This window comes from Gallinula chloropus, assembly GCF_964237585.1.
Source record: "Gallinula chloropus genome assembly, chromosome: 1".
NCBI lineage: Eukaryota > Metazoa > Chordata > Aves > Gruiformes > Rallidae > Gallinula > Gallinula chloropus.
The window spans coordinates 135,534,791-135,562,372 of NC_140085.1; the positions used below are offsets into that span (position 1 = coordinate 135,534,791).

At 43.1% G+C, this 27,582-nt stretch overlaps 1 protein-coding gene across 1 annotated transcript in view; it reads right to left on the minus strand.

The window, feature by feature from the left end:
- The window catches only part of TBL1X (transducin beta like 1 X-linked), a gene marked incomplete at its 5' end in the record, with an annotated part of 53,997 nt that overhangs the window by 15,908 nt on the left and 10,507 nt on the right, over window positions 1-27,582 (minus strand). The window contains 4 exons of the mRNA XM_084279466.1: window positions 2,030-2,171; window positions 10,841-10,973; window positions 17,548-17,797; window positions 20,485-20,630. Coding sequence (XP_084135592.1) covers window positions 2,030-2,171; window positions 10,841-10,973; window positions 17,548-17,797; window positions 20,485-20,630 — 671 coding nt within the window. The remainder of the gene's footprint in view (window positions 1-2,029; window positions 2,172-10,840; window positions 10,974-17,547; window positions 17,798-20,484; window positions 20,631-27,582) is intronic.

Below are 27,582 nucleotides of genomic sequence, written 5' to 3' on the forward strand. Positions count from 1 at the left end.
TTAGTTTAAGAGAGTAAGCTAGTCTCCCTCTGTAACTAACAGCATCAGCCACCTCTGGAGTGGAATTTGTGATTCCACTTGCTTAAGACTCTGACTAGATCGATCAGCTATGAAGGCACGTGTCTGTTACTGCTGATTTAGAGGAAGTCTAGGTGACTAGTTCAGATGGTTAAAACTAAGGGAGATGAATCCAACCCTTGGTACCAAAGGACATGATCTGAGTAAGGCCTCTAGGCCTTTCTTCTTATAACAGAAATCACAGAAACCAGAGAAGAATTGATTTAATATCACCAGTGTGAAAATTTCACAGCGAAATGATTAATATTGTGGTTCCAAATAAACTATAAAGGCAGATGGCAATTCTAGCATCATGAATAGAAAATCAGGACAAGGCATAAAATAATTCTTTAAAACATATGCCCACTCCAACCCTCCGAAACAGTGAGTCAGAGCAACTGTAGATTTAACTCATACATATAATGACGTAGAGGGAAAAATATCAAAACCTAAGCCAACTTCACTGTGATATACACTTATCTGGAGCACTGATGCCAAGAGCAAAAAGAAGAAAGGGTAGGAAAGCTCAGGGACCAGGTGTACAATTTATCCAAATTTTTTGGTGGTAATTCACATTCCTACAACTTGGAATAAATTGGAAGTACTTCAGGTGCTTAAATTAGGAACATTTCCTTACATTAGGTACCAGCATAATGCATGCACAGTATCAGTGATCAGTGAAGTCTAGAACAGTAAGGAACTACTACAGGAAATACTACGGGGTGGCCTATATGGTTTGGACAACTTTTCTCCTGACTGTTCTGCACCTTTGCATGTTTTCCTCTTTCAATTACTCTTTTCCTGCTACTCAGTTCAGTTTTTCCCAATGATTTTTCTTTGCCGTGATAGCCACAGGAAACAAGTAATGAACATCCTTGGGTTTTACACCTTTATTTGCTTTGTCAACCTACCTCTCCTTTCTGTGCTATTCACCAACGTTTTCCATTGTGTCAGACAGAAGACACACAGGGGGGAAGCTGTGCCCTTACCTTTTACTTTTGCAAAGCACCTAGTACACCCCAAGGACAATAATGCTGCAGTAAAGATTAATCGAATCTCGGTCTCTGGCAAGCAAGTGAGACTCTCTGTAACTGCTCAGAATGCTTTCTGGTACCTGTTTTTTAAACTGTTTTCCCACAAAAACAAGACTTAACGTGGTAACTCTGTCTACAGTAATATTAGCAAAACAGACAGAGTGCAAATGATCTCAAAATTAATGGAGGTTCCTGCAAGGTCTCCTGGGTTCCTTTTAAAATGCTCAGTAGCAGGAAGGAGACACGAAGCAGCCCTAAAGCTGCCCAAAGACGCTGGGGTTTCTTCACAATACCTGTCCTCTCTGCTCACTCCAGTCTCTCTGTGCAGGGCCATATTATCTAAGATAGAATAGTTTACAGGATGAAAGTAAAAAAGGCATCAGGCCAGATGGTCCCACTCAGAAGGTGGGTAGGTGACTCTCACCCACCGAGACGGCGGGTAAGAGAACGACTACAGGAGCTCCTACCAAGATAAAGCCAAGATTGTGAGCATGCTTTGCTATGCACGGTGTAAATCAGATATCTGAGAGAGGGGTCTCAACAGTCCAACCTCAGAAAAACCTTCGCTGGTGTTTGTATCTCCTCAGATGCCAAAACAAAGTTACTATGAGATGCAAATACACTATTAATCGGCTTCATTACTACACAGATCGCTTGTTTTATCTTAATTCTTATATTTAACTAAGTTTATTTTTACCCATGCACCTAAAACAGAGAGAAATAAATCATTATTAAGCTTGAAGATGGCAACAGTCCTGGAAAATTATAGCATACAGGGGAAAGTTCAGTCTATTATGAGTATTTGAAACAAGAGGTCAGTAGGTTAGGACAGAGCTCAGGTCACCTCAGATACAAAAGATAAGGAGCAGCAGCTGTAATTGCCTCTGAATTAAATTTAGACAGTTAAAAACCATACACAGTCTTAGAAGTTAACTTACATTCCAGTCCAGTGAAGTCACATCCTTATTGCTGGGGACATCGTGTCCTCCTTCTCTTATGCAGTGCCTCAAAACTAGCTGAGTGGAACCGCTGTTGCTGTTTTCATTGAGATTCCATATTCTGGCCGTTGAGTCTCCAGATCTATAAAAACAATTGTGAAGGGATGAAATCCGCTCCTGGTGTCAACCCAGGAAAACCAAGTAAAAACCTCTATTCCTGTTTCCACTGAGAGAGCATCACAGTCTTTAAAATGTAATCTTTCGACCCAATTCTGCTGTTCCTGCACTCCCTGTAGTTTTTAAAATATGCTAACACATATTTAAATTATAGATACCATCTGAATCCATAGCATTTGCTTTATGCAGAAAAAGATTACCTAAAGGACATTTGCTTGCTCTCTACATTTTGTACTTGGCACATGAAGCTGACATGACCATAACCGAGAGTCTCATGGAAGCTGGAGTTACCCACATGACACTGTGGAGATCCCAATGCAGAGATACCCACTCCCTGGTCCTGCCCAGGTTCCTCTGACAGCTATGGCAGGAGCAGGAGGGGAAATTAAGGCTGCCTTTAATTCATGGCTTTTTCATCAGGTACTTCTGTTCAGGACAGACCAGAACATAGCCTCTGAAAGATGTTTGTCTCTCAGCTTGAAATCAACGTACAGAACCTAAAGATTAGGAAAGTAGACAGGTAATTTATATTAATTTTAAAATCTCATCTTAATTTTATTTTATAAACCCCATGCCTATAGGGTCCTTTTCTGTCTGTAGCTTGGCTGTTTAGCTCATGGTGTCAAAAAAAATACATGCTCTGATACAACAGAGCAAGACAGAGACAGCATCAGGACTGCAATCTATTTTGTAGACCAAATATTTTCTGGTTTTTTGCAGGCTGAAACCCTGATTTTGTCTAGAAGAAGTTGTGAGGAAGAAGCGAAGAGTTTCTCATAAGCTGCTTGTAAATAATATATGTATTTTCACTTTGCATAAATATTTCTTCCAGTGAAAAACATCTTTGAGGTCAGAAATCAATTTTCAGCAGGGTGGAAGATATAATGCTTACTGGCTTATTGGGATTTGTCTCTCAGTCCCCCCATTCCAGCGCAGCTTTTTTTTTTTAAAAAAAACAATCAATAACAACATCCACTAAAACAATCAAAGTACCCTGGATTGCTTTTTTTGTCCAGAGGGTATTTTTCATTTACATACAGTAAGTAGAATATTGTAGCAGAATTATGACCTCTCATCCTTCTGAGAATTCACACAGTCCAGATGAAATTTCATTGCTGATATACCTGATGCTTAGCTTTTCCCTTTTTTAATGACTAGAACCCCCTTTGCTATGTGCTAACAAGGAGAAGTCTTTCTTTGAAGACTAAAAACCTGAGATCCATTTTTGCTTTGATAAGCCAGGTTTCCCTGTAAAGCAAATCCATCACAAGAGAATATTGATTTTTCTTGTGGTCTACAAATAAAGCATTTTAATTATTTAGACTAAAAGTATTAAAAGTAGCAGATTTTAAACACTTGGCACGTCTTCGAGCGCAAATCTTGTCCAACCAAGTACTGAACCTGACTGACCCTTGTGTATTATTTTACTAACAGTTCAGCCACATTTTACACAAACAACAGTAGAACTGAAAAGCAGAAACCCCTCTGCCTGCACAAGTGGCCCTGAGCTCTGTGGGGTCACGGCACGCCTGGGGAATGCACCCCGTCTCCTCTTAACCCCCTGTGTCAACCCGAGATGCGATGGCTGGCCTGGGTTTCTCCAGGCTAACCACGAGCTCCTGCTGTGCAGCCATTATTTAATGTTTGGCACAAACCTGTCACTTCAGTGATTAAGAAATAATTCCAACAAGGGTAGTTTTTTGCCGCCATACAGAGCTGTAGCTGTGACATAGCTCCTCATTTCTTTAGAGGTCTGGTAGACCAAGCAACAGTTTTGTACGTGTTGGCTAGAAAATGAAGGAAGTTAATCATGCTGCTTGGAAGGTAAGGAACTTTTCAGTTGTGATAATTTACAGTAACAAGAACCTAAGTCTTTCACAGGCTTGGGCTATTGGTTAACATGCTAAGTAGGGCATTCCTTCAGCGCTGGCTTCTCCGCTATGTAGGACTCTGGGCCAGTCCTGCCCTCATTGTAATAACCCAGTTTGTTATTGGACCCTGTGAATGCCGCACTCAGCCACTTGGCCATCAAACACAATATCCCATTTGCTAGTTCTAAAAGGGTTATGTTTTGTTTTTCAACAGTTTTATTTAGTCAGTTTTCTGGCAATGGTCGGGCAATCTTATTTTCCAGTATTTTATTTTTGTTTTTCCATTTTCTTCTTCCCAAGGCTACATAAGCTATTATGTGTCCCCGCAGAGAGCCTTTATAAGCCTACCAGTGTGCTGCAGGGGTATTTGTATGTCTTCCCTTTTGTTGCTGGGGAAAATAAAAAGGAGTAATCTTGGCTCTGGAAAGTATTCTGATTTCTGCTGAATGATTCAGTGAACCCTGCCTTATTAGGGGACTACAGTTCAAGCACAATTCAGAAATATATTTAATCTCCTTAGCCCACAGAAGCATTTCCATCTGCATGATAAAGCAGCTCGTTCCAACATGGAAGTCACGAACATCTGAGTAACAGGTATACAGCTCTGCGCTATGGTAGAGCTCTGCCAAATTTTAGGCAGGCTTAGTTCTGAAAGAATTTTATGTCATGCTCTCCAGCCCCTGTATAACCATGAATCAAGGTGGACGAACGTTTGCACAATTTCGTTTGTGACATATGAAATCCCTGTCAGCAGAGATTACACCAAGCTGCAGTCGTGTAAAGAAAACTGCAAGACCATTGCTGACCCTTGGCACATCCCATCTTCGGCTGCAAGCCCTACAATCACTGTTATTTTGATATGCAACATTGATACTGAGAATTTTGTTTGGATTTTTAAATTATTTTCATTTTAAAATAAATTACTAAAAGCATAAAGGGAATGAAACCCTTCCTCATAATTTATACTCCCAACTTTTCCTTAATAAAAAAAAGCAGGTCCCTTAAAGCAAGCACTCACACCTCCGAGGCAGTCAGTAGCAGGAAGTGCCTTGCAGGTAGCCAGAGGGAGATACCTGTCCTGGTGCTTCTGCAACACTGCTACTGGCAACAGGTTGTTCTAGTAGAGCTCACCTAACAGCGACGATTTTGCATTAATGGCTCTGATGCAATGAGGAACCGTCCCCAGTGAGATCACCTGCTGAGGAATAAGCGCTCACAGGGTGCAGAATTAACACCTGGCACTGAGTAGAGGGGTGGTGTGTAAAATCACCACCCTCGGCCTGGCAAGTCAAAAGGATTGTTCAGAAAGGTAATTCACAATGGAGCTCAAACCACTGGTATGAGGAATACATCAAAGCATTATATAAACCCCAGAGATGATGACAGGAGATGGCCTAGAAACATCCTTTCTTGCTTCTGAGAGACACAGCCAGAACTGAAAGACCTTACAGACAACCATTTTTACAGCTCTTTATTTTGCTGACTAGGGAAGAGCGAAGGTGCACAGAGCACTCTGCAAGAGACAAAGTTCCCCTGTGTGAAAGAGACTGGTATAGATCAGTGAAGGTAAGCAAAAAAACCCTACTGCTAGGTACTGGGAATGAGGCCAGGTCCTTCTGCTTCACGGCCATGAGAATTACTTGAAGGGCACGGCTGGATGTAGCAGAACAGAGCACGCTCTTGGAAGCGGCAGCTGAACGTGCGGACAGAGCATCCTAAATGCAACTAGCAAAGCTTTTGGAGTTCAAGGCTCTGGCAACCTTGACATTCACAGTCCATCCACTTCCATGCTGGGAAATTCAAGCACATTCAGGAACACTCTGGGTCACTGGACCATGATCACCTATCCTAGCAAACCGAGAGGTTATTCCCTGTCCAGACTCTGTCCTGTTTTAATTAGCACGCTTGCTTAGGGCCCTGATGTTCTCTCTGAATAGCTCCTGGGCATGGCTCCGTGGTTGTAATGGTCCAGAGACAATTCCCGATGTGCAGCCTGTTTGGCAGCCAGGACAGTTTGCTAGCACAGACACTGGTCCTTCAGTGCCAGTTGGCCTCAGTGCCTAGGAATATTCCCAGGCATGGTTAGTTTACTAATGTGGACATCGCTGCAATGGGTTTCTGCACTACACAGGGAACATAACCATCTGTAACAATTTACGTGTTGTAAAATTGCAACTTACATATTGAAAGATATCTAGTGGAAGAAATCAGACTGTGAAGAGAAGGATAATTGGCTTTTAAGACCCAAATAGGAATTATGTCTGGGAATGGCCAAATCTTACTATTTAGTCAAGCATATATATGTATACATATATATATATATAAAAATATGTGTGTGTGTGTATGTATTTTTTTTTTAACCTTACCTGTCCAAAACACTATATGCAATAATTTTCTTTGGAACACTGATTTCCTTCATAAAGGGTCATTAATCCCCACTGTATGCATGTACTTTACAATTGTAACATTTCTGTTTATAACATCTAAGCGTTCTTCTCACAAGCATCTGCTGACAGCCATGCCTTTGGTAGCCTTTACTGGTATCTCTAGCCTCCTCCATCCTCCACTTGAAGGGTTATCGATGTGGTGATGGAGGAAGGACAGAATATACTTTTTATGGGTTTTTGATCAGAGAAATTCCCTTCTCCACTGTTTGCTTTCTTTTTTGAATGGCCTTTTGAAAAGTCCTGAGAGTATATATTTCTGTGCTAGCCTTCACACCCTGAAACGTCATAGCAACCAAATAAATGGGACATCAAATATCAAAATCCCTTTCTATCAGCAGGGTACTCACTAAACCTATTTTTGGATAATTCACTCTGCAAACAAATGCCCTTGCACAGCTTGCTTCAGATGAGGTTGTGAACCTGCATTATTCTTTTAGTGCTTGGAAGATTACATCAGGTTGCTGTCTAAACTGCCACTAATTGTTAGAAAAATTTATTGCCTGTATAACAAGGCTCGAAGAAAATACTTTGTCACAAATTGAGATTTGATTGTGCTCGGCATTTTGTAAGCAGAACAAATGTGTTATTTCCTTTATTTAATAGGTTTTGATACGTATTTTTAAAGAAGAGAACAGATGGGTATGATCAGGCAGATGGGAAAGCAGCACAAAGCCACGAACTGGGCAGCACAATATGGCTCTTACAGAACCCAACAATTCGGCCTTCGCACGTCAGACTGACTGGGGTGTTTCCTCCTGAAGCCTCATTTGTGAGGGGCAAACAGAACCCCAGCGTGCTGGACAGCTCGGGGCACTTCTCCCCCTCGTTTAATTGGTGCCATACTACACAGTCTATGTGGATGGGAGCTTGTATTATTATTACACCAGACTCCTGGATGTTTCTTTGCACAGGGGCATAATTGGGCACTCAGCTCTCCTCCTTCGAGTTCAGGGTCTTCTGTCCGTTCTGTGCCACTCCAGTCATGTCAGCTCCGTCCGGAATCACGTGCGGTGACGGCTAACGGCGTCGCGCACGCTGTGGCTTGTGAGCACGCTGAAGGCTGACCAAGAAGCCCCCAGCTCTGAGTTATCTGCATTTTCATTCCACTGCCACTAAGCCCTCGAGAGACAGCACTGGACTGTACTTACTAACAGTGCATGTATTTCTCTGCTTCCAAAACCGGTAGCAAAGCTTATTAAGACAGACTGATTACACTGAAGGGTAAAGCTTAATTGAAGAGATAGTGAGACGGTTCTCCTCTATCTCAGACATCTGACTAATGGTTCTGATTATCATCCTCCAGGTTTACCTCAAGCTGTGTAAGATACAAAATCATAGAATTGTCTTGGTTGGAAGGGACTCTTTAAATCAAGTCCAACCACCACCCTAATCTGCCAACCACCACTAAACCGTGTCCCTCAGCACTACATCTAACCATCTTTTAAATGCCTCTACAGATGGGAGACTCCACCACTTCCCTGGGCAGCTGTTCCAATGCCTAACAACCCTTTTTGCAAAGAATTTTTTCCTAATATGCAATCTAAACCTCCCCTGGAGTAACCTGACGCCATTTCCTCTTGTCCTATCACTTGTCACCAGGGAGAAAGGGTCAGCCCCTACCTCTCCACAACCTCCTTGCAGGTAGTCTAGGGAGCAATTAGATCTCCCCTCAGCCTCACTGTCCCAGCGGCACACCTACCAGTGCTTAGCACCCTGTAGCAAAGCTAAACAATCCTCCATCCCTGCAGCACGTATTCTGGTTTATTTAATGGTCCACAGTTTAAACTACACAGGCTAGCACTGCGAACCTCAGGTGCTAGCGAAGCACTACAGTAGGCAAAAGCACTGGCAGAGAGGTGAGTCCAATACCAGGAAGTAGTTACAAATGCTAAAGTCAACAGATGAGGTCTGAGAACCTATACTTAAGAGACTCCCTAGGTAATGAGTTAAGAGATGTAGGTACCTGCAGAGACACTTGAGTAGGTGCCTAATTTCAGCGGCACAGATATTCTCCAGAATAAAGCACCATCTTCATTTCTTCTCATCTCAGAGGCCACTGGGTGTCCCTAAAGAACAATTCTGCATGGTATCCTCTCTCCCCATCGATTTTCCTCCAGATAATACTGTGTGTGTGCTAACCTGCTGACTGTTTGTTCTCCACAGAATTCAAATAAATACCATAATGGATAACTTTACTATTATAATGCTTATTGCTTAGGATGTCTAGGCTAGAAGAGGTCTATTGTGTCAACAAATGCAGTCCCTTCTTTTAAATGTTCCTAAATGAGAGCTATTGATCTCAAGACAGCCCATGAAATTCCAATGAATTTTGTCTCCGCTACCAGAAAGCTCTTCCAGTTTTTATGAAACCTTCTCTAGGTTTTCATCTTTAGTAAGAAACAACCATGAAAATAATTTAATGAGGTTAACTGACCTCTTCTTAGTTTTTGAGGCTTTCTTCATTACTGGGATGGGTAGTCAGGTGCATGGTGAAGAGTTAGAGGAGTAGTACAGAAGCATGTTCATTCAGGATCATTTCACGTTGGTTTACAAATCATCATGTAGGCAGGAACATTCCTGTACCTCACAGATTCTTTGCGTTCCCTTCATTCATTTATTTTTCCTTGAAAACATCCTCCCAGATTTGGGCCAGGATGATTAACAGATCTGATATGCTACAGTTCTTCTACATCTGTCAATCCCAATTTTTATTTATTTGTACTTTAAATAGATCTCATTTTATGGCTCACTCAACTCTGTGCTGGGAAGCGGGCAATCTAAAGAGGGCAATCTGTGTGAAATAACTGCTTTATACTTGTCTACTGTAACTGCAGACTGACCTTAATGTTCAGGACTTCCCTTCTTAATAACAATCATTTGCTAGGGATAAGTAATACTGCCAAGAAACATTGCCTGAGAGACCAGAAAACTGAGTGGGCAGAGGAATACGTTTAGCAGAAAATATAGCAAACGCATGCTGTTGGAGCGTGCCTGCTATTACTGCTCTTGTCTGTACCATGGCATCATCACCCAGGGACCCTACCACAAACCAGAAAACCCACTGAGCCTATGGAAAAAAGGAGCTGAAACCCAAAGTTTTTCATCCAAAACCCTTATATACGGGTTTAAATAGATAATTCTATCACATTTTCTATTTAAATTTAATATATGAAGACACCTAGTGTTACAGATGCTCGGAGTACAATCAGGCCTGGACATTCTGGAAATGAAGCATATTCACAGAGGTTCTCTTCTCTAAAAATCCAGTTTGTTATCTGAATTTATTCTTTGGAAACTTCTGTCTTCACTCTCTTAGAGATCTTGTGCTGTTTATCCAACCTGGTCTTTAGTTTTCCTATTTATTCTTTCCCATTTGCACTCCAACTCCTTGCTTTCATGTATTAAGTCAACACAGACAAGATTATTCTGATGATCTTGAAAAAAAGTTGGAAATAAAATAAGAACTCTCTTCTTCCTTGTAAGAAATGTGTTCTGGTACTGCTAAAGCAACTTAGAGAGATGGAGACCCATTTACCTCCTAAAACTTGTATCAGCGTTCTTCCACGTTCCCAGCAAGACTTCTTAAATTTCGCTATTGTTTTAAGGTTTAAGTTTAAGTAGGAACAGAGAGTCCAAGAGTGTCCATATATAGTTCCTGTGGTATGTTTACATTAGCATTTTTATTTGGACCAAAAGTGCTTTTCTTAAGTCAATCCCAGGATTTGCCCCACTTACCACGCTTTGGTTGTCGATGCCAGGCAGTCCTGGTGAACCCAAACTAGACTCCTTTCCAATGGCAATAAACCAAAGCACGTCCCCTCATGATCAGCTCACTGTCCAACACTAGGTCCAGCCCAAAGCGCCCCTCTGATACAACCAGCAGTGATGTAAGGTCCTCACGCAACAGCTTTGCTGTACACACCTACTCCTGTTTGTGCTGAGACTCCATGCTTCAAAACATAACTGGAATGCCAAAAACTTTCTGAGACCCCAGTCTGAGCTGCTAACTAAGCAGGAGCAGATCACGTGAACCTCAAATACTCTGGGAATTACCTGCAGTTATTTTAAAAACCTTTTAAAAAATGCATGTGTACTCAGGACCACAGAGTGCACATCTTAATGTGCAAATGCTTTGCGTTCTGCGTCACCTTATAACTACTTAACCCCTACACAGGTACCGGGTTGCTGAAGAAAAACAACCACAGGCTGGAAAAACAGTGGAGCCAACACTCATCCGTCTCTTGCAGACACCTGCAAGTCCTTGCATCTCTAAATGTTATGCTAATTGCAGCAGCTGGTTTCAGTCATGGCCTTACCCGGATGCTAGCAGGTCACTGACAGGGTTCCAGGCACAGATGAACACCTCTGATTCATGGCCCCGAAGGACTGTTGCTTTGTTAGGAGGAATTTCAACATCCCCATCAATTTCCATTGGCTTTGAATGATTATCTGTAAGGAGATATATCAGAATAAGTAGTTTGCAAGGTGTTGTTAGGTCTGCTTTAAAAACAAGCTGTCTACTCAATGCCTGAAGCTTCCAGCAATGTATGCACTATAGATAATACCCCACATGTTATGTCATTGACCATGTTACTCTTTTTTTCCTTCCCTATGATATAAATTCATTCTATTTCCACAAAATGTATAAAGCTTTCAAAAATCCTTTATATAGATGGACATAGCTTTTATTCAAGAAAAGAGCATTTATGTCAGTTTCTGAAGCTGGCTTTGTTAAAATGACTTACAGATTTATTAAAGTAGTGGAGTGCCACACCCAAGAAAAGCTTTATGCTTTGTGTAATGTACAGTACATACATTTTCTTACACTTTGTCCTGAAAGTAATATGTGTGCTACTCACAGGTGGAAAATATAGTGAGGAAGGGCCTCATTCCCTAGGCACGGCAGGGAAATGGTGAGGGATCACCTCCTCAAGGATATCGTAATATATGCGAAGGTACCAACTGAGGTGTAGAGGTACTTAACCTGCACACTGTAATTCTGGGGTTCTTTAGGCTGCAGTCTAAGTTACTTTCTGTTTATAAAGCCCTCCTATTTCCTTCAAGGAAAAAAAAAAAAAGCAAATTTAGTCATTGATTTCTCTCAGTGGCAGCAATTCATTCTAATTTGCATCACGAACAATGTTTTAACTCCAGATTTTCACTGCTTCAGTGCAAATCCTCCCCATCCAGCTCAAACTACACTCCCTGGCAGCCACACCAGATTTTATTATCCTCCGCGAGCATGACTCCAGCCAAGGACAGGTAACAGACTGAAAGAGCAGACAGCGGGTATTGCAGCAGCCCATTTTGCAGAAGGCACATCCAGGAGCAGAGAGCTGGCAGGCTGGGGGAGAGTCAGCCTCCTGTTCTCTCATCAACGCCTCGGCCAGCTGATCTGCTCCGATTGAGCAAAATCCAAGCTCTCATTCTGGGTTAAGTCTTTTAGTTAGTCATTCTTTAATCACACATGGAGATCCATAGGTTTGCAAGTGGAATAATTATGCTCCTTTATTGCCACATGTTTATGGCATTTAAAATCAGCCATCTGTCCCCATACTGCAGCTCTGCTGAGCTATTGCCCATCGACTGGCAACACAGGCGGTGACGCGGCACAACTGCCATCGGAAGGAAGATCTCCAGATCTGTACCCTTACCCAGGCCTTCAATAACCCATTTTGCTGCAATCTGTGCTGAGTCACACAGCTAGCACTTCTCATTGTGTGCCTGGTTAGGCACCCTACTGACTATGTCTGTGCTGTATCTGCACCAGGAATGAGTGTCATTCCCATGTAATTCAATGAGTTGCATAGCACTGAGCATCCACATTGGAAAATAACTGACTGTAGTTTCACAGCTCATGTTTCCAATTCAAGATATCTGTACTTTTAACTATACTTACTACCTATGGACTCGTCGTGCAAAACTAAACATACCACAAATACCTATTTGGAACATCTACACCTAAGCCGAATCCCTACATTAAGCATTGTACTTGATAATCCCCTACGTATATAACTACTAAACTTAATACCATCAAAATACATTACTATTCAAGATTTAGCCTGGCACTAGCAGCTGGGGAACTCTGATATGGTATTCTCTGAAATCAGGGCAATGAAAAGCAAAGTGCTATTTAAAACCCAGCAGAAGATACGAGTCTGGAACTCACAATCCTCCCCTATTTCTCAGCACAGCACAGTCACTGAGTTTAAAGCCTATTTTCACAAGAAAAAGAGCAGCATGGTAACGGCTATGCATTCATCTGTGTGCTGCTCACAGCGTGAGGTAGAAGGTGGAGGTAAATCAAGAGGTAAGATCTTTCAAGTGTTTTAATTTTAAAAATTTAAATGAGATGCTACTCCACCGCATACAATCCTACTGCTACCTACCTGGTGCTAAAGGCAGAGCTGCTTTTCATCCTCGACTAAAACCAAGTGACAGCTTGGAAGCAGCATTGCTCCCAGGTCCCAGAGTCATGAGGTGCCATCAGAGCAAGGCCATCTGAGACTTGGAAGTATTTTTTGTTTGTATATGGCCAGATGGAGGAACCTAGGTACAGGCTGTAAAAAACCCCAGAAAGAGCCATGCTGTAAAACAGACACCTTGACTGGGTGATACCTTCATTAGTACCTACACGACTGACTGGCCTCTGGGAGCAACAAAATACCTGCAGGATTATTTTCTACTGTCTTCCAGTCTTGATTTTGGCACTACAGCTTTGACAGCTCAGAAGAAAAAGGAAGGAAAGATGGGAAGTCTTTCAGAAATCAGTCCTGAATGTTCACGTTATATGTGTTTTCTTTGGTAATCAGGAAACAGTAATTGGGAACATTCGTATTTAGAGTGTTACCATCAAGCATGAAACTTAAACCACCCCACTGAAAAAACAGGCCAGTTGATGGTTCTGCAATGCTGCTTCAGGCTCCTCTCAGATTCAGACAGATGCTACTAATAGAAAATGGGTATGAACGCTGAAATGGGTATGATTATGGTAACAACAAACTGCAGACACCCCTGAGCACAAGACGGCAGGTGCCCTTGTAAGAGTGCCGAGTTCCTCACACAGCATGAGCTCTTGTGAACCCTGGTCCCATCTGAACATCAGGCTTTCCTGGGGATGCAGCTTCAGCGTGTGCCTGGGGAACGTGGCAGTTCTGCGAGTGCCACAGATCCCTGTAGGTGAAAAACTTCACGCTGCAGGTCACATGCTGGAGGACTCTGCTCAGAAGTTAACACAAACTGTTTTCTAAAGACCAGAGGATCTTTATTGACGTCTATGCTATATTCGTCTCATTATTTTCCTCACACATGTTAAAAATCAAAAATAACTGGAAATTAAATGTCATATTCCCCCCCAAACTATTATGATTAAGTTTCAAAAAGAAAACACAATTCTAATGTACCAGTGAGTAATATGAACTATTTCCTCCAAATTAAGAAAGATCTGTTTTTAAGATCTTACCAGTGCTTACCCTGTCTTTTCACAGAAAATGTGGGGTTTTTACTTAAATCTTTGACAGGCCTTTCACCAAAGCTGTAGCTGTGTAACTACAGCTGTAGTTATAATAAAGGAACTGGCTTAGACTTTTTTCCAGAGCTTTATTTTTCTTAAACCCAAGCCAATCCTTGCAAATATAATGAAACAAATGACACTAAAAATATTTCAGTTGGAAAACAATCCAAAGTTTGGCTCCATTTTGACATTTTTTAAAAATATTTTTTAAAGTGACTCAAAGCTGCAAACATTACTCAGGAAGCAGCAATAGTAGGCAGTAAATGTATCTATTTATTATTTGGATCTGCCATCAAACTGTTGTTGGTGTGAGATGTTTTCTGTCTGTCCCTTTCTTCTATCAAAATCCCCCTGTCGCATGATATTATTTATAGCATATATAAAAATACATCATATTACGTGCAAGACTCACAGTGTTCTGGAGAACTCCAGAATAAATGCAAACTAGATAACTTCCCAAAGACATCTACCTGCTGTCCTGCATCCCACCTTTCTATGATAGGTTGATATACAGGTGACCTCCAGGCTATGACTAAGGACTAGCAGACTAGTCAAAACTAGTCCCTATATATATAGATAGATAGATAGATAGATAGATATATACCAGTTCTGTGGCACCCAACAGCAGCAAAAATGAGGATCTGGGAAGCTCCTCACACATCCTGTATCGGCAGTCTTTTCTACCCAGGAGGTGTCCCAGCTTTCACCTTATCCGCCTTACACCCTACCCCAAACTTTTGTCCAATCTTACCCTAAACCTTTTGTCCTAAGCAAAGCTCATGACAGATCTTTCATCTTAGTCTATCCCAAGCCAAACAGACTCTCCAAACACAGGGATAAGGGAAAAGGTAAGGCTGGATATAGTCTGCCCTGCGTAAGCAACGGAAAGGAAGGGTACGACCCTTTCATTACGTCATTAACAGGACTACATTTTTCTTACTTCACTACAAGAGAGGAAAATACAATTGGAAGAATGTTATTCAGACCCAAACAGTAAATTGCCAGGTAGATCTGTTAGTCTTTATTTCTAGTGGTTTCTGATAACTACTGAGGCAGATCTCTTGGAGTTTATTTAAGCCGTTCTGTGCCAGGGTGAGAATGCCAGATCTGCAGTTCTGTGTGCACCTCCCATGTGTAATCCTCATCTGCAGCTCTGCTGTACCACCTTGCTGATATCCTCCAAATGCCTCAGGCAGAAAGGGTTAAGTCTTCCCAAGGTGAGGGAGTCAGATGAGAGTTGGCTGTCCTTGGATTTCTCAGCAGCTTCTCTCTAAAGCCTCTTTCTCCTTAAATTGCACACCTCACCTCTTCATTCAGGATGACCACCTGGCACACCACCAGCAGCCAATGACACGTACCAGCTGGCCAGCTACTCCTCAAGGACTCCTAAGATGAAGAGCAGCCCTGAGGACTTGGGGGTGCTGGTGGACCAGCAGCTCAGCATGACCTGGCAAAGCGTGCTTGCAGCCCAGAAAGCCAAACATATCCTGTGCTGCACCAAAAGAAGCACGACCAGCAGGCTGAGGGAGGTGACTCTGCCCCTCTGCTCTGGTGAGACCCCACCTGGCATCTGTTCCAGGCCAAACCATTCTATGATTCTACAATGTTCTGTATTTGCTCAGTAACTTGTTTGCCTGGCAGGCTGCTTAGCCACAGGAATGCTCAGAAATTTCTGTCTGACAGAGCATCTCATTGCCCAACATGTATCCTACCTCTATGAAGTTTTAATGGACAACACAGTGTCATGTTCTTTCATCCTGCTCCAGACAAAGTTACTGGATGATATTCAGGCATACAGGACTTTTCTTCCTCAAGACTCCAGGAAAGGTCTACAACTATTCATGAAAATCCTTCCTACTAAATATTGCAGTGAGAATTACTGCTTTTAATAATAAAATGTCCGATCTGAGAGACACAAGAGTAGTCATACATCTGAACTGGTTTGCAAGGTTTTCCTTCTAGCACGTGTGTTTCTTCAGATCAGGAGTGGTTCTGCCTATGTGATGAACCAATAATCAGTTTTCAGCCTTCAGAATTTGGTGGGGTTTTTTTTTGTCTTGGGATGGGCAGACATTTCCCTCAAACTTTCACAAATCAGCTGAGGGATAGTGTCAATAAAAGAAATGTCAGGATTTGATAACATTTAAAAGTGCTTTCTTTTCTGCTTGCACCCTTTCACATAGGAAATAATTTCCATTTCAAAACAAAGGGCCAGTTGGAAGTAAAACAAAAGCATTCCAGAGACTAAAAACAGACTAATATTTTGGGGTTTCTTCAGAACTTTTAAAAAATTGCTTTCTCAAGAGAAAAATGTAATTCAAGTCACTGCAATTTTATTGAGGGAAACAATCTCATGCAGCTGGAATTCTCTGATGAAAAACCTGGTTTGAAAATGTTTTTTTCACAGTTGGACAGATGAATTTGTTCAGATCAAAGAGAAGATGGAGACTGATAAAAGTATTGACAGCGCAGAACAAATAAAATCTGTTATATGACTACAGTCCTCATCTATCACTTGCTGAAGCCAAAGAGCTGTTGGGGGGACTTCCTACAAAACTTGCCATGCCTGTTCCTCTAGAATTTTCCTGGAAGGCAATCAAGTATTAAGGTCTCATTTCAGAAATTAGCCAGTGTCCTACTATGGTTTGCATGGAGCAACCAGAACTATTAATCCTATCTGCCTCACAATGTTAGCACATCTGTCAAGACGCAGTGACACAAGCAGGTATGTCCACTCCTTGTTTTACATGTCAGATGTCAAATAACTAAGATAGGAGCTCAGTTTCCCTCTGCCACCAATAAACAAAGGTGAATTCAGAGCTCTTGAGAATTAAGTGTTCCCACTGACCAAGGAAGTCTCAGGAAGGTAGGACCTTCACACAGATATATCTGCAGTTGGCTGTATGACTAACCACATGCTATTAAATAAAAAAAGTGAGGAAAACTCTTTGCTCTGTGTCTTCAAGACAGGTTGTCTACATCCTAGTTATCTGCTGGGAATGGTCCTTGGCACACGCAATCCTCTATCCTGTGCTTTGCCATGATGTTCAACAATGGGTAGCATCTGTTTGGTATGGGCCAAACTGCGCCAAGGACCATGATGTCAGGGCTATGGCTGTTCCTAGCGTGGTTAGTGCTCAAGGCCATGCTGCTTTTACACACGTATGGTTTGTAGGTCCCAGCCTCTCAATCCATCTACCTCCTAGGTAATATTAATGCAGTCTGGCTAGCCTGCTCCAAGGAGACAGCATACAACTCCAATTCATGATACGGGCTTCGATTTGCAATTCTGAAGACACCTCCAGTTTTTGGATTCTGAGAGGACACCAGTGAAACACAGCACTGTGATGTGAAACGTGATTTTTACTCAGCAGCCTCTCTAGAAATACTCCATCCTCCTGAAATGATTCCCCTGCGTTTTACCACCTTGCAGACACCAACTAAACACAGGAATACTACTGAAACTCAAAGCCACCCCAGCAGCGGAAGCAGCTGCATTATTTGGCTTACTTATTGCATGTGCCCCATTCTCCTCTCCGTTCACAGTGGCTTCTCCGTTCTTTGGTGTGTTCTGCTGGGTAACAGCAGTCGTCGTTGCTCCCGCTGTTGCTGCCGTTGCTGCCGCCGCGGCCGCCGCGCTGGCTTGCTGCTGAGCTAGTTTCTCTCTGAATGCTTGCTGCCGGGTCTGCACGACATCAGGCATCACCGCGTCGATCAGAGACAGTGATTCTATCGGCCTGCCGTCAAACACTGTGCCATCCTGCAGGGAAAACGAGCAGAAGGGACACCAAAAGTTTAGGATCTTCACCACTGAGGTGGGCAAAGAGGCGGTATTATAAAGGAACAGAAGACACGACACTAACTTAACCACCAGTGACACGTCACCATGGGCCCTGTCTCTCTCACAGATCTCCGACGGTGGTACTCATGTTCCACTTAGAAGTATGTTTTGTGACTAAGTCATTTATTGGAGTTTTAAAGAAAAATCAGGCATATAAACTCTTTACAGGTGCAAAAAATTTATGCTGCAGAAGAAAACCCCCATCTGACCGATGACAGGAAACGTGTCTTTGCTTAGTATGCTGAGAAACAGAGTCATGGCTAAAGCGATGACAAAGGCAGATGGACTTTGGTTGAACTGCTTGCCTTCCTGCACTTACAGGGGCATAGGAATGGAAGCAGCTGGTGAATAATGAACCTCAGCCAAAACAAGATGCATGTAAAACTTCAGTGGTTTCTCACATTGCATTCACGGGCCCAGCACCACCAGTTGTAGCTGAGTGTACAGGACAGCTTTTCCATTATTTTTCCTTTTTTCTGATAGTTTTATTCATAATAGTTAGAGCTTTCGTTTTGATTTCTGTACATCAGGCTTCAGGTCTAACAACCCAGTTAACCTTTAAGAGCTGGTTTTTAAGACTTAATATAGGCTCAGGTCAACAACTGCTGTATTCACTTAGCTTTGCTTCACTTTCACTTTCCTATTATCTTAAATATAGGAAAAGGTTTTAATCGCCTCCATAAAGTGCCATTTTACAGGTCTTCTGCACACTCCCCTTAATCCTTTGAAATAATCAAGATCCAGCAGCAAAAGATTTGTTTGAGGAATAACAGGTAAGATTAGGCTATGGATATATGAAGCAGCTAGGAAACAATGTAATTTTCAATAGATAACAATAACTAATAAAGAAAAATTGCGGTTTGGCCGACTAGCACGCTTCTGATGGACTAGCCACTGAATTACCCCTTACAATTACAGTATTAAGATAATACATATTTGTTTCCTCCTGGGGAAAAAAAAAAAGGAGAGGAAAGAGTCATTAGAAAAGAAAAAGACAAGCTCTCTTTCTCCTCAACATTTTTTATGTAAATGTCTCTACCGGCATTTATTTGAATTCTGGCTCAAGTCCTTGCTGCACAATGACAAAAATGCTTGCCAATGGATTTTGGCATCTTAGGTTTTTAACTTTAAAACTGCTCACTGGACTATTTCCATGACTGCCCTTTCACAGATCACAAACAATACTTTCATTTTACACACAGTACTTTATAGACTCACCCATTACTCGCCGCTGTTAAGTAACAGGCACATGCAAGGAAGCACAGGGGTAGCCATTAATGGCAGTCAGGCGTCAAGAAAGCAAAGCCCTGGCTTTGCTGTAATGCTCTTACAGGCATGTATTTGAACAGAATCAAACCAAACCACTGCAACAACATACTTCTTAATGGTGATCACGTGCCTATTTTTAGATTATTCTCTCAACCCAGGCCAATTCTGAAGCTGGATGCACTGGACCAGACCCCTACAGCCATCATCCAACCTGAACCGACAGGAGCTGCTCACTCACAGCCCAAAGTCCCTAACTGTGTAGCTCAAATTTCAGGTATGGGGCAAAATGTTAAGTAGCAGCAAACTGGGGCAGATTCCTAAGGCTGGTTTATTACAACTGCATCAAAGAGCAGCTTGGCATCTATGTGAAATGTCACTGCCCCAGTTAACAAGTAACATGTACACAACTCTTACACACCACATCAGGTCATAAAAAGGAAGTCACACACAATGTCAGTGATAAAAACAAATGAGTTTCCAAACTACACACTGCAAACACCACAACCTTTCCTCTGTTTTATATTCCTTTGTTCTAACCCATGCTGTTCATATGCTACACTGAGCTACCGAGGACTACGCCTTAGCTTTTTATGTATTAGTATTTACTAGAGATCTCTGACAACTTTGAGTATCTATGGTAAATGTTTTGTAATGTGGTACATGCTGTCTGCCATGCTTCACTCCCTCTTGAAGCATCACGCTGTTAAGGTTGGCAGGGCAAAAACGCCGGGTTTTCCCACACCCCCTCTTTGTTCCACTGGCAGCTCAAGGAGAACAGAGACACGCTGTGGCTGATCATACCATGCCCACAGACAACCAGTGTCCCGTCCAGGGTCAGCATTTGCACAGAATCATTTTGCCATGTACATGGTCTTGTATGATCTGAGCCAAAGTCACTGAAACCTCCAGTGACCACTGTGGATTTGTGAGCAGGCTTCTCACAGCTCACAAGCAGTGCTGCAACGGAAGATTTAACCCACGCTGCAAGCTTTTCCTGCCAAATTCTGCTGCGACCCTGCAACTGTGAACACAGACACCTTTTCTTCCTTGCCCCAAGTACCAGTGCACCCCAGATTTGTTGACTGGGGTAGCAGAAATCCATTTAAGCAGGGTGCAGGTGGCCTCAATGCCAGAGGTAAAAACTTAACTTCGGATCTACCTTAGAGCTTTTCAGCTGGGGGTGGGGTGAAGTATGAACACACACAAAACCAGATCAACAGAAACAGGGGAGTGGCTGGCTTGCATCTCCAGGCTGTTGGGATGCGTGGCTTCGCCAGCCCCAGAGGCGTGACGGGTCAGCGGTGCCCATGGAGGTTGTGGGTGTTGGGGGTACTTACTTCATTGATGCTGATCTCAGCCTCCACATACTGGAGCCCCTTCTGGAGGATGGAGATGAGTGCGGCAGGTGGCACTAGTGTTCCGTTGATGTTGGACTGGCTGATGTGGCTCTCGATACCGAAGGTGAAGGCCGAGTGGGAGAAACCTGAGAGCAGGAAAAGGAAGCCATGACATGAAATCTAAATGCACCAGCCAGATACACCTTCACTTCACGGTCTAAAAATAATTCTGCTCCGAGATCTGAGAGATGCTGCTGCGTAAGCAGGAGGGCGCGGGCTGGCTGCACGGAGCCCGGGAGGTTAACCAGAGCCATCCTGACCACCCTGCCGCCGCCGCCGCCCATCCCCCTCCCCTGCACGCTTAGGGATGGAAATGCACCCAGAGAAAAATAACCAGAGAACTGCACTAACTGAACAGAAAAACACACAAGAAATTAGAAATCGCCACAAGGGCAAGTCCACCTAAAAACAAATAATAAAATGCTTCAAATCTTCATTTCCCTTGCTGCGTTTCAGCGTGGGTGTTTTCTGAAGATAAATACTGAAGTCCCTATCAGCGCTCAAGTTGTATCAAATCAAGCCACAGAGGCAACTGACACGAGGGAGCCATTCCCTTGTACCAGGGAGGAGATTTCAAACCCTCTGCTCGTTTATTGCTGCGCACAATGTGACGTGCAGAGCACTGCCATTAAACTGGGAAACAACAGCAAGGCTGCTCCTATAAACCTATTTGCTGAAACTGAACAGCGATAGCAATAGTAATTAATTGGCATCTGCCAGACACCAGACACCAAGTCAGGGCAGTGGCCTATCCTTTTACCAGAAGCCTTTCTCTTCCCTGTCTCATTTTTTGCCATTTTTTCTCAGAAATAAGGGGTAACGGAGATGAGGGCACTGAAAATGCGAAGAATTTTGCTGGGCACATTTTAAAGAGAAAGCTGTGCCTTAAATGCTGGCAGAAGCTGCTGAAAACTGTTGCTGGGTATGAAGGCGAGCGCTGCAGAGCGACTGTATGTAGGGGCAGATGCGGGAGGGGGATGGGGGAACAGGATGTAGATATAACTGTAGGAACCCATTTATCACCACGCTGTCTCCAGAGCATTAATCTAACATTAAAAGCCTTGGGGAAACCACCCATGCACTGTCTCAGACAGGAAGAGCCCTCGCAGTCTCCACCGACGAGACAAGAAAGAAGAGAGAAATAAAAAAAGATGAAAAAAAAGGCAAGCAGCTCTGAGATGAAAATACTTCCGTTAAATATAGCTGTGCCTCTTCCCCTTGTCAACAGTAGTTTCATTTATAGTTTTGTCCGTTAAGGGATTTCCCCCGTATCACTGCGATGTCCAATTGTGTGTGGGCTGGAGGACGGGATTTTGGGCTCGCTCCACAGTAATGCTTTTTCTCTCTCTCTCACTCAAATTGTTTTCAAGACCCGTTTTTTGCAGCTATCTCAATGATGATTGTGGATAGATAGCAAAAACAAGCTGAGAAATAGAATGCCTCCCACATCTGAAACCGAGGGATATATTTCTCCATGATTCTCCCCCCTCCTCTACACATTTCAGTTGGCCACTGTTTTTCTCCTTCTTGGTAACAGCCTCTATCCTCTCCTTCCCTTCAGGGCACTCCCCAGTTTTATGGGATGCTCTGGATACCTTTTTAGATGTGGCAGGTCCATCTATGAGCAGAGTTACACGGGATTCCAAAACACAAAAACAAAGCACAGCAAAAACCACCTTAAAAATTGCAGTATCATTTATCTACCCCCTGGTCCAGTTCTTACTGCCCTTTATGTCCTGGTCTAGTTTATGAGCTGCTGGACCTCCTCCTGCACCCAAGCTAGGGGGCAAGATCTGCGGGGCAGTGTTTTTCCCTCCTTACCAGTTTTGCAGCGTATTACTGGGCCCCACAACAAGGAAGAAAACAAGCACTGAGCATGCACAGCCTATGTCTGAGAGATCTTAGGGCTCGACTACTGAACACTGACATCTCGGTGTAGGTATGAAGGCACGCCACACAAGAAAGCAGAATTAGAGAATCAGATCCTATTTAATTAATGTTTATCTGTAAATTAACAACAACAGTAACACCACTTCCTTGGAAAGGAATGGACTTTAAAATGCATGATGGATAAATCAGCAGATCTGCTTAAGAATGGAGAGGAATGAGATCATTAACCTGTTGTCCAGAAGCACGGAACTTGGCAGCAGCTAGTTTGTGAATCAGCAGCGCAGAAAATTGTAACGCGGTCTCTGATCCAATCAAAAGGTGGATGGCTTAAAAATGGCAACCAACAAAGATTGGTATGAAAAAGCAGAAAATCCTTACAGTAGGCTGAATTTTAATGGTGATGTCGTACCTGTCATTACTGCGTTTGGTATCGTGCAGACTGTTTAGCTGTCTGCTGGGTTGCATCAAGCCCCATCTTTGCCAGCAGAGATGACTGTTGCACACAGCTGATCCCTTTGTCCAGGATGGAGCTGCCACATCCCCAAAGAGTGACATGTCTCACCTGGCTGCACACGAGAGAAGGAACTTCCCAGCACGTAACCCTGTCATGTTATTGCCACAAATCTTGCTATTTGATTACTTCTCCTGATGGTAAGAAACCATCAAAAGTGGATTTGTGTAACAAAGCACATGTTAAATGACAAAACTCCTGGCTACTTTGTCACTGAAGAGCAATCTCATTCATGCATCTCTATCAGTTTTAGCAAACTCTCCTAAAACCTTCCAAGATCTAAATACTGAACTCCAACAGAGTGAAAGTGCTTAAGCGAGTGCTGCTGGACACTGGCTTCCTCAGCCCTCTTGGAAAATTCCTCCCATGCAACTGCAATTAAAAGAAACCCAAACACAACAGAAACAACGCAACCAGACCACCGACCGATAGCTAATTGCCTCCTGATTTCTTGTACTACCATAGCAGCAGCGTCAGGCTCACAGGAAAGCAGACTGGCTTTGGAAGTAACACACAGAGTTAACAAAATCCTGAAGGAAGCTGTACCCACGTCACGTTTCTGATAACACTGAAAAATCACTTGAGCTTTGCTTTTATAGTTACCAGATGTCATCCGTTCTCTTTTGCGTGTGAGTGCACTGAATTATACAGCAACGCTGCGGCAGTGCTACAGCCCAGCCTTACAGAAAGGTGATTTCTATTAAACAAAGGCAAGGGGTTTGGGTTTGTTTTTCTCAAATGCTAGCCTGTGTTACGATTGTTAACTTGGCCCTCCTTCTGAAGTTCACGAAACCACACTGGGGAACGGGAAGCCAAGACACGAGCATCCCCTCCCCCTCAACCCCAGCGACTCTGTACAGGCTGTCAAGGCAGTTGGGGAGTGAGCAGGGAGACAGAAGGTGCTCTGTGAGTGGGGATCTGAGGAAAGGACGCGGTAGGGATGACATGAAATCACAACAGACCCACACTAGAAATGCTGGAGGAGCAGTGACACGGATGAGCTGCAAACCCATGTCCATATGCATTATTTCTCATAAATTCTGTCCTTTCAGTGAGCATAATAACCACCCTATAACACAGTAACTCCTATTCCAACAGCATCAATAACTGATACCCGAATGCAGGAAACCCTTTGAGGACACATGCAATGAGACTATGAGCTTTTAAGGTTAAAGTCATGATCATAAAGGGATGAAGATTATGACCATGCACTGAGCTGGTTTTGTGCCAGGTGAACTGGACAGTCACTTGCGCTGTGACACGGCCAGCGCACTAAATGGCACCTTGTGGCACTTGAGAGAACAGCTCCCAGGTTTTTCCTACCTCAAAACAGATGGGAAAGCACGAACTGTCACACTCTGCACAATCTGTAAATACATTATCAGGTATGTGGAGTAGTTGGTTTTGTGCAGAACATAAAATCATAGCTGACATAATGAATGCAGAAAAATGACTTAAATGACTCTCCCTCAGCCCAAAAATTGTTATGCGAGTGTTTCCCACTTGAAAACGGAGTGAAATTCCTCACTGTAAGACTCCTGCACTTCCTGCACTCACAGTGATAACAGGTCCCAGTTCTGTGCTGAATCTTTTCCCACACCGAGGAGTCTGTATATACTCTCAGTGGTACATACACAGCCATTTGGGAATTCTTGCCCCAGGCAGTGCCAAAAAATGCATATGTAGGGCTGTGTTTTGCAAAATTTCACTGATAGATTTTGCTGTAACTGCAAAACTGGAGATGATTTTTTTTTTTACCCTTGGCTGCTCCTTTTTTTCAGTTAAAAATGGCCTCCCTTAAAATAAGATTTGCCACAGATCACAAAATTATTTGGTGAACATTATGCTGCTCTTTGTGTGCTTGTCTGATCTGCAGGATATGTAGTTTTAATTGTTTTTAATATACCTGGCTCACAGCAGAAATGCCTGCCCAACATAGGTGCAGGAAAGGGCACAGGGCAGGCATGCACCCTGGGAAACACCTTGTCTTCTCCAGATTCATGTCTCACCTCTTCTGGGAGTGAAGGATTCTTTTCTTTAGGCACACAGCTGGGCTGCTGCTGAGTATTCCCCGTGCTAGATCACTTGGCAGTTGCAGATCCAGCTAACTGACATTCACGAAACACTCGTTTCATTTCCCATCCCTTCCACAGAAAGCTGTCTTGTTTGAATTGCAATCGTATATTGTAAGAGCTACAGCACCTACCGCTGCGTTTGAACGGGGGAAGGGAATGACAAAATAGGCAAGGACTTCTGCAAGGTCTTAGTCCTTGCTGGTTGCTCAGGAGTTCAGAGAATCACAGAATCGTAGGGGTTGGAAGAGACCTCAAGAGATCATCAGGTCCAACCCCCCTGCCAAAGCAGCTCCCTAGCTCATATTGCACAGACAGGCGTCCAGATGGGTCTTGAATATCTCCAGAGACGGAGACTCCACAACCCCCTGGGCAGCCTGTGCCAGGGCTCTGTCACCCTCACTGTGAAAAAGTTCTTCTGCATGTTACCTGGGGGATGCCCTGATTAGCAATATTTAAGTGATAACTGAACACTGAGCAAGTTTTCCCTCTCTGAACTTGGTCTTCTCTGGTAAATTTAGCTAGCATACCGTTCAAACAATCTTTTAAAAACCAGATATCTCTAAGTTATTTGCAAATTGTTCAGTTTAATTATTCACACTGTGTGATTCTTCACTGAAACATTCGTTACTGTAGAATGAAACAGAGAATAAAGAATTATGAACATCGAATTGCCTTTCACATGCATCTCAGGCATCTTGATGATTAACAGCCTCTACCCCAACACTGAGTCCAAGTAACAAGCCATCCCCACAAACTACCATGTAACCCATGCCCAGCATTGCCCTCTGTCCTGGAAAACAGTGAGATTTCTTATGGAGGTTTGTGCCATCGTCTTGAAAAAATTTCCCTATTTCTTTAACTCAAGCAGGCCAGACTGAGGTTTTCAGATCCAGGGATCTTTGGTTCAATTTCTGGAAATCACTAAATTAGGTAATAAACCTCAACAGCAAGAGAGAAGAAAAAATAAAGCAAAATGAGGATGTATAGAGAAGAAAAAATAAAGAAAAATGTAAAAAAAAAAAAAAAAAAGAAAACCAACCAAAAAACCCCCCAAAAACCCCAAAACAACCCAACCCCTTGGATTTTTCTGTAACAAGGTAACCATCTCCAGTGGAAACAATCAACCTTTCTTATTTCATCCATTCCTCTGACATCTTGTCGTCTTTTTTCTTGGAAATCCCCAGTGCTAGCCCTTTCAATCCTCCTCTCTGAAGTAACATGCTGTTCTCTTCGAAGGAATTTGGCAGGTACAGGATGCAAAAATGAGCAAGTTTTTAGAAACGATTAAAATTTCTGGCTCTAGAGAACCCACCAGCAACTGCTATAATGGGATCCACTGGCAATCCCAAGTTTTCTGGCTGCAGGAGTGCCTGTTTTGTTAGGGCAGCCCTGCACTTGGCACTACTGCGGAGACTGTGGCCCACGTAAAGCTCATGCGAGAGCAGCAGGCATGTCGGAGCTGACTAGAGCTGGACAGGCTGCAGGGAAAAAAAGATGGTTGTGAAGGGGTAAAGGAAAGGCAGCTTCGTGACCATAAATGGGAATATGGGCAAAAAATCCTGGGAGATTTAGAGGCATCAAGTAGAAACATTCCACAGCGTAACGAGCCAGAAGAAAATTGCACGCGGGAGGAAGAGATGTCCCCTCGCAGTACCATCGGCTGCTCTGCCCTGCTACCAAACCCAAGGAACTCTGCAGCTGCCTGCACAGCTGCTTGCCAAAGAAACCAGATGCAACCAGTGGGAAAACCTCTTCCCAAGTCTGACGCCTGGGTCTTGGGAGTGCCATCTAAAGCAGGCAGGCAAGAAGGGAAGAGTGGTGCAACATGGTGATCTGAGATACCTTAGAGCCCCGACACTGCAGTTTTCAGCAATTCTGCCAAAAAACACTGAAATAGGACCATGCACAAAATCATTCCCTGTGAATACTCACGAGGTACAAACAGTTAACGCTAAGTTAACACTTCTGTAGCTCTACATTTACTAGCGTAGGGAAGGAAGGGACACATCCCATTAAGGGCATATTTGAATGTGACTTCTGGCTGCAAAAACCAGAAGCAGACAGTTTAACTTGGAGCAACTGTATTTTCTTAATCCTGTGCCTAACACACGCTAATCTAGTTCCTGAGGTAAATGACATAATTTCTTGCCCATTGCCCAAGAGAATACAATGATGCTCTTCACTGTACTTGACTGCAGCTGCCATTTTAGACTCTAGTATTTCCCCTTGTGCGTGATGCACCGAGTAAGAACTGAGAATGTAACATGGATCCCTATCCTCGCTTCTCCCTACATTTCTGTCTCAGTGTCATTATGCATCCATAAAAATATGGCCATAAAATACAGCCCCAGCACACATACACAGAGGTTTCACAAAAAGCTCACCGGTTTCTCCAAATTACATTCGGTTGCAGTTAATTAGAGGCTGGTGCCTCAAGCCAGCGATAAGGTTCTACAAAGAGTTAAATAAAAGGTGGGCAAAAATCCCACACCACATCTTGCTTATTATTCACAGCAGACTGAGATTCCTCTACTAGCTGAGCTTTTTCTTTCTCAGTAATAC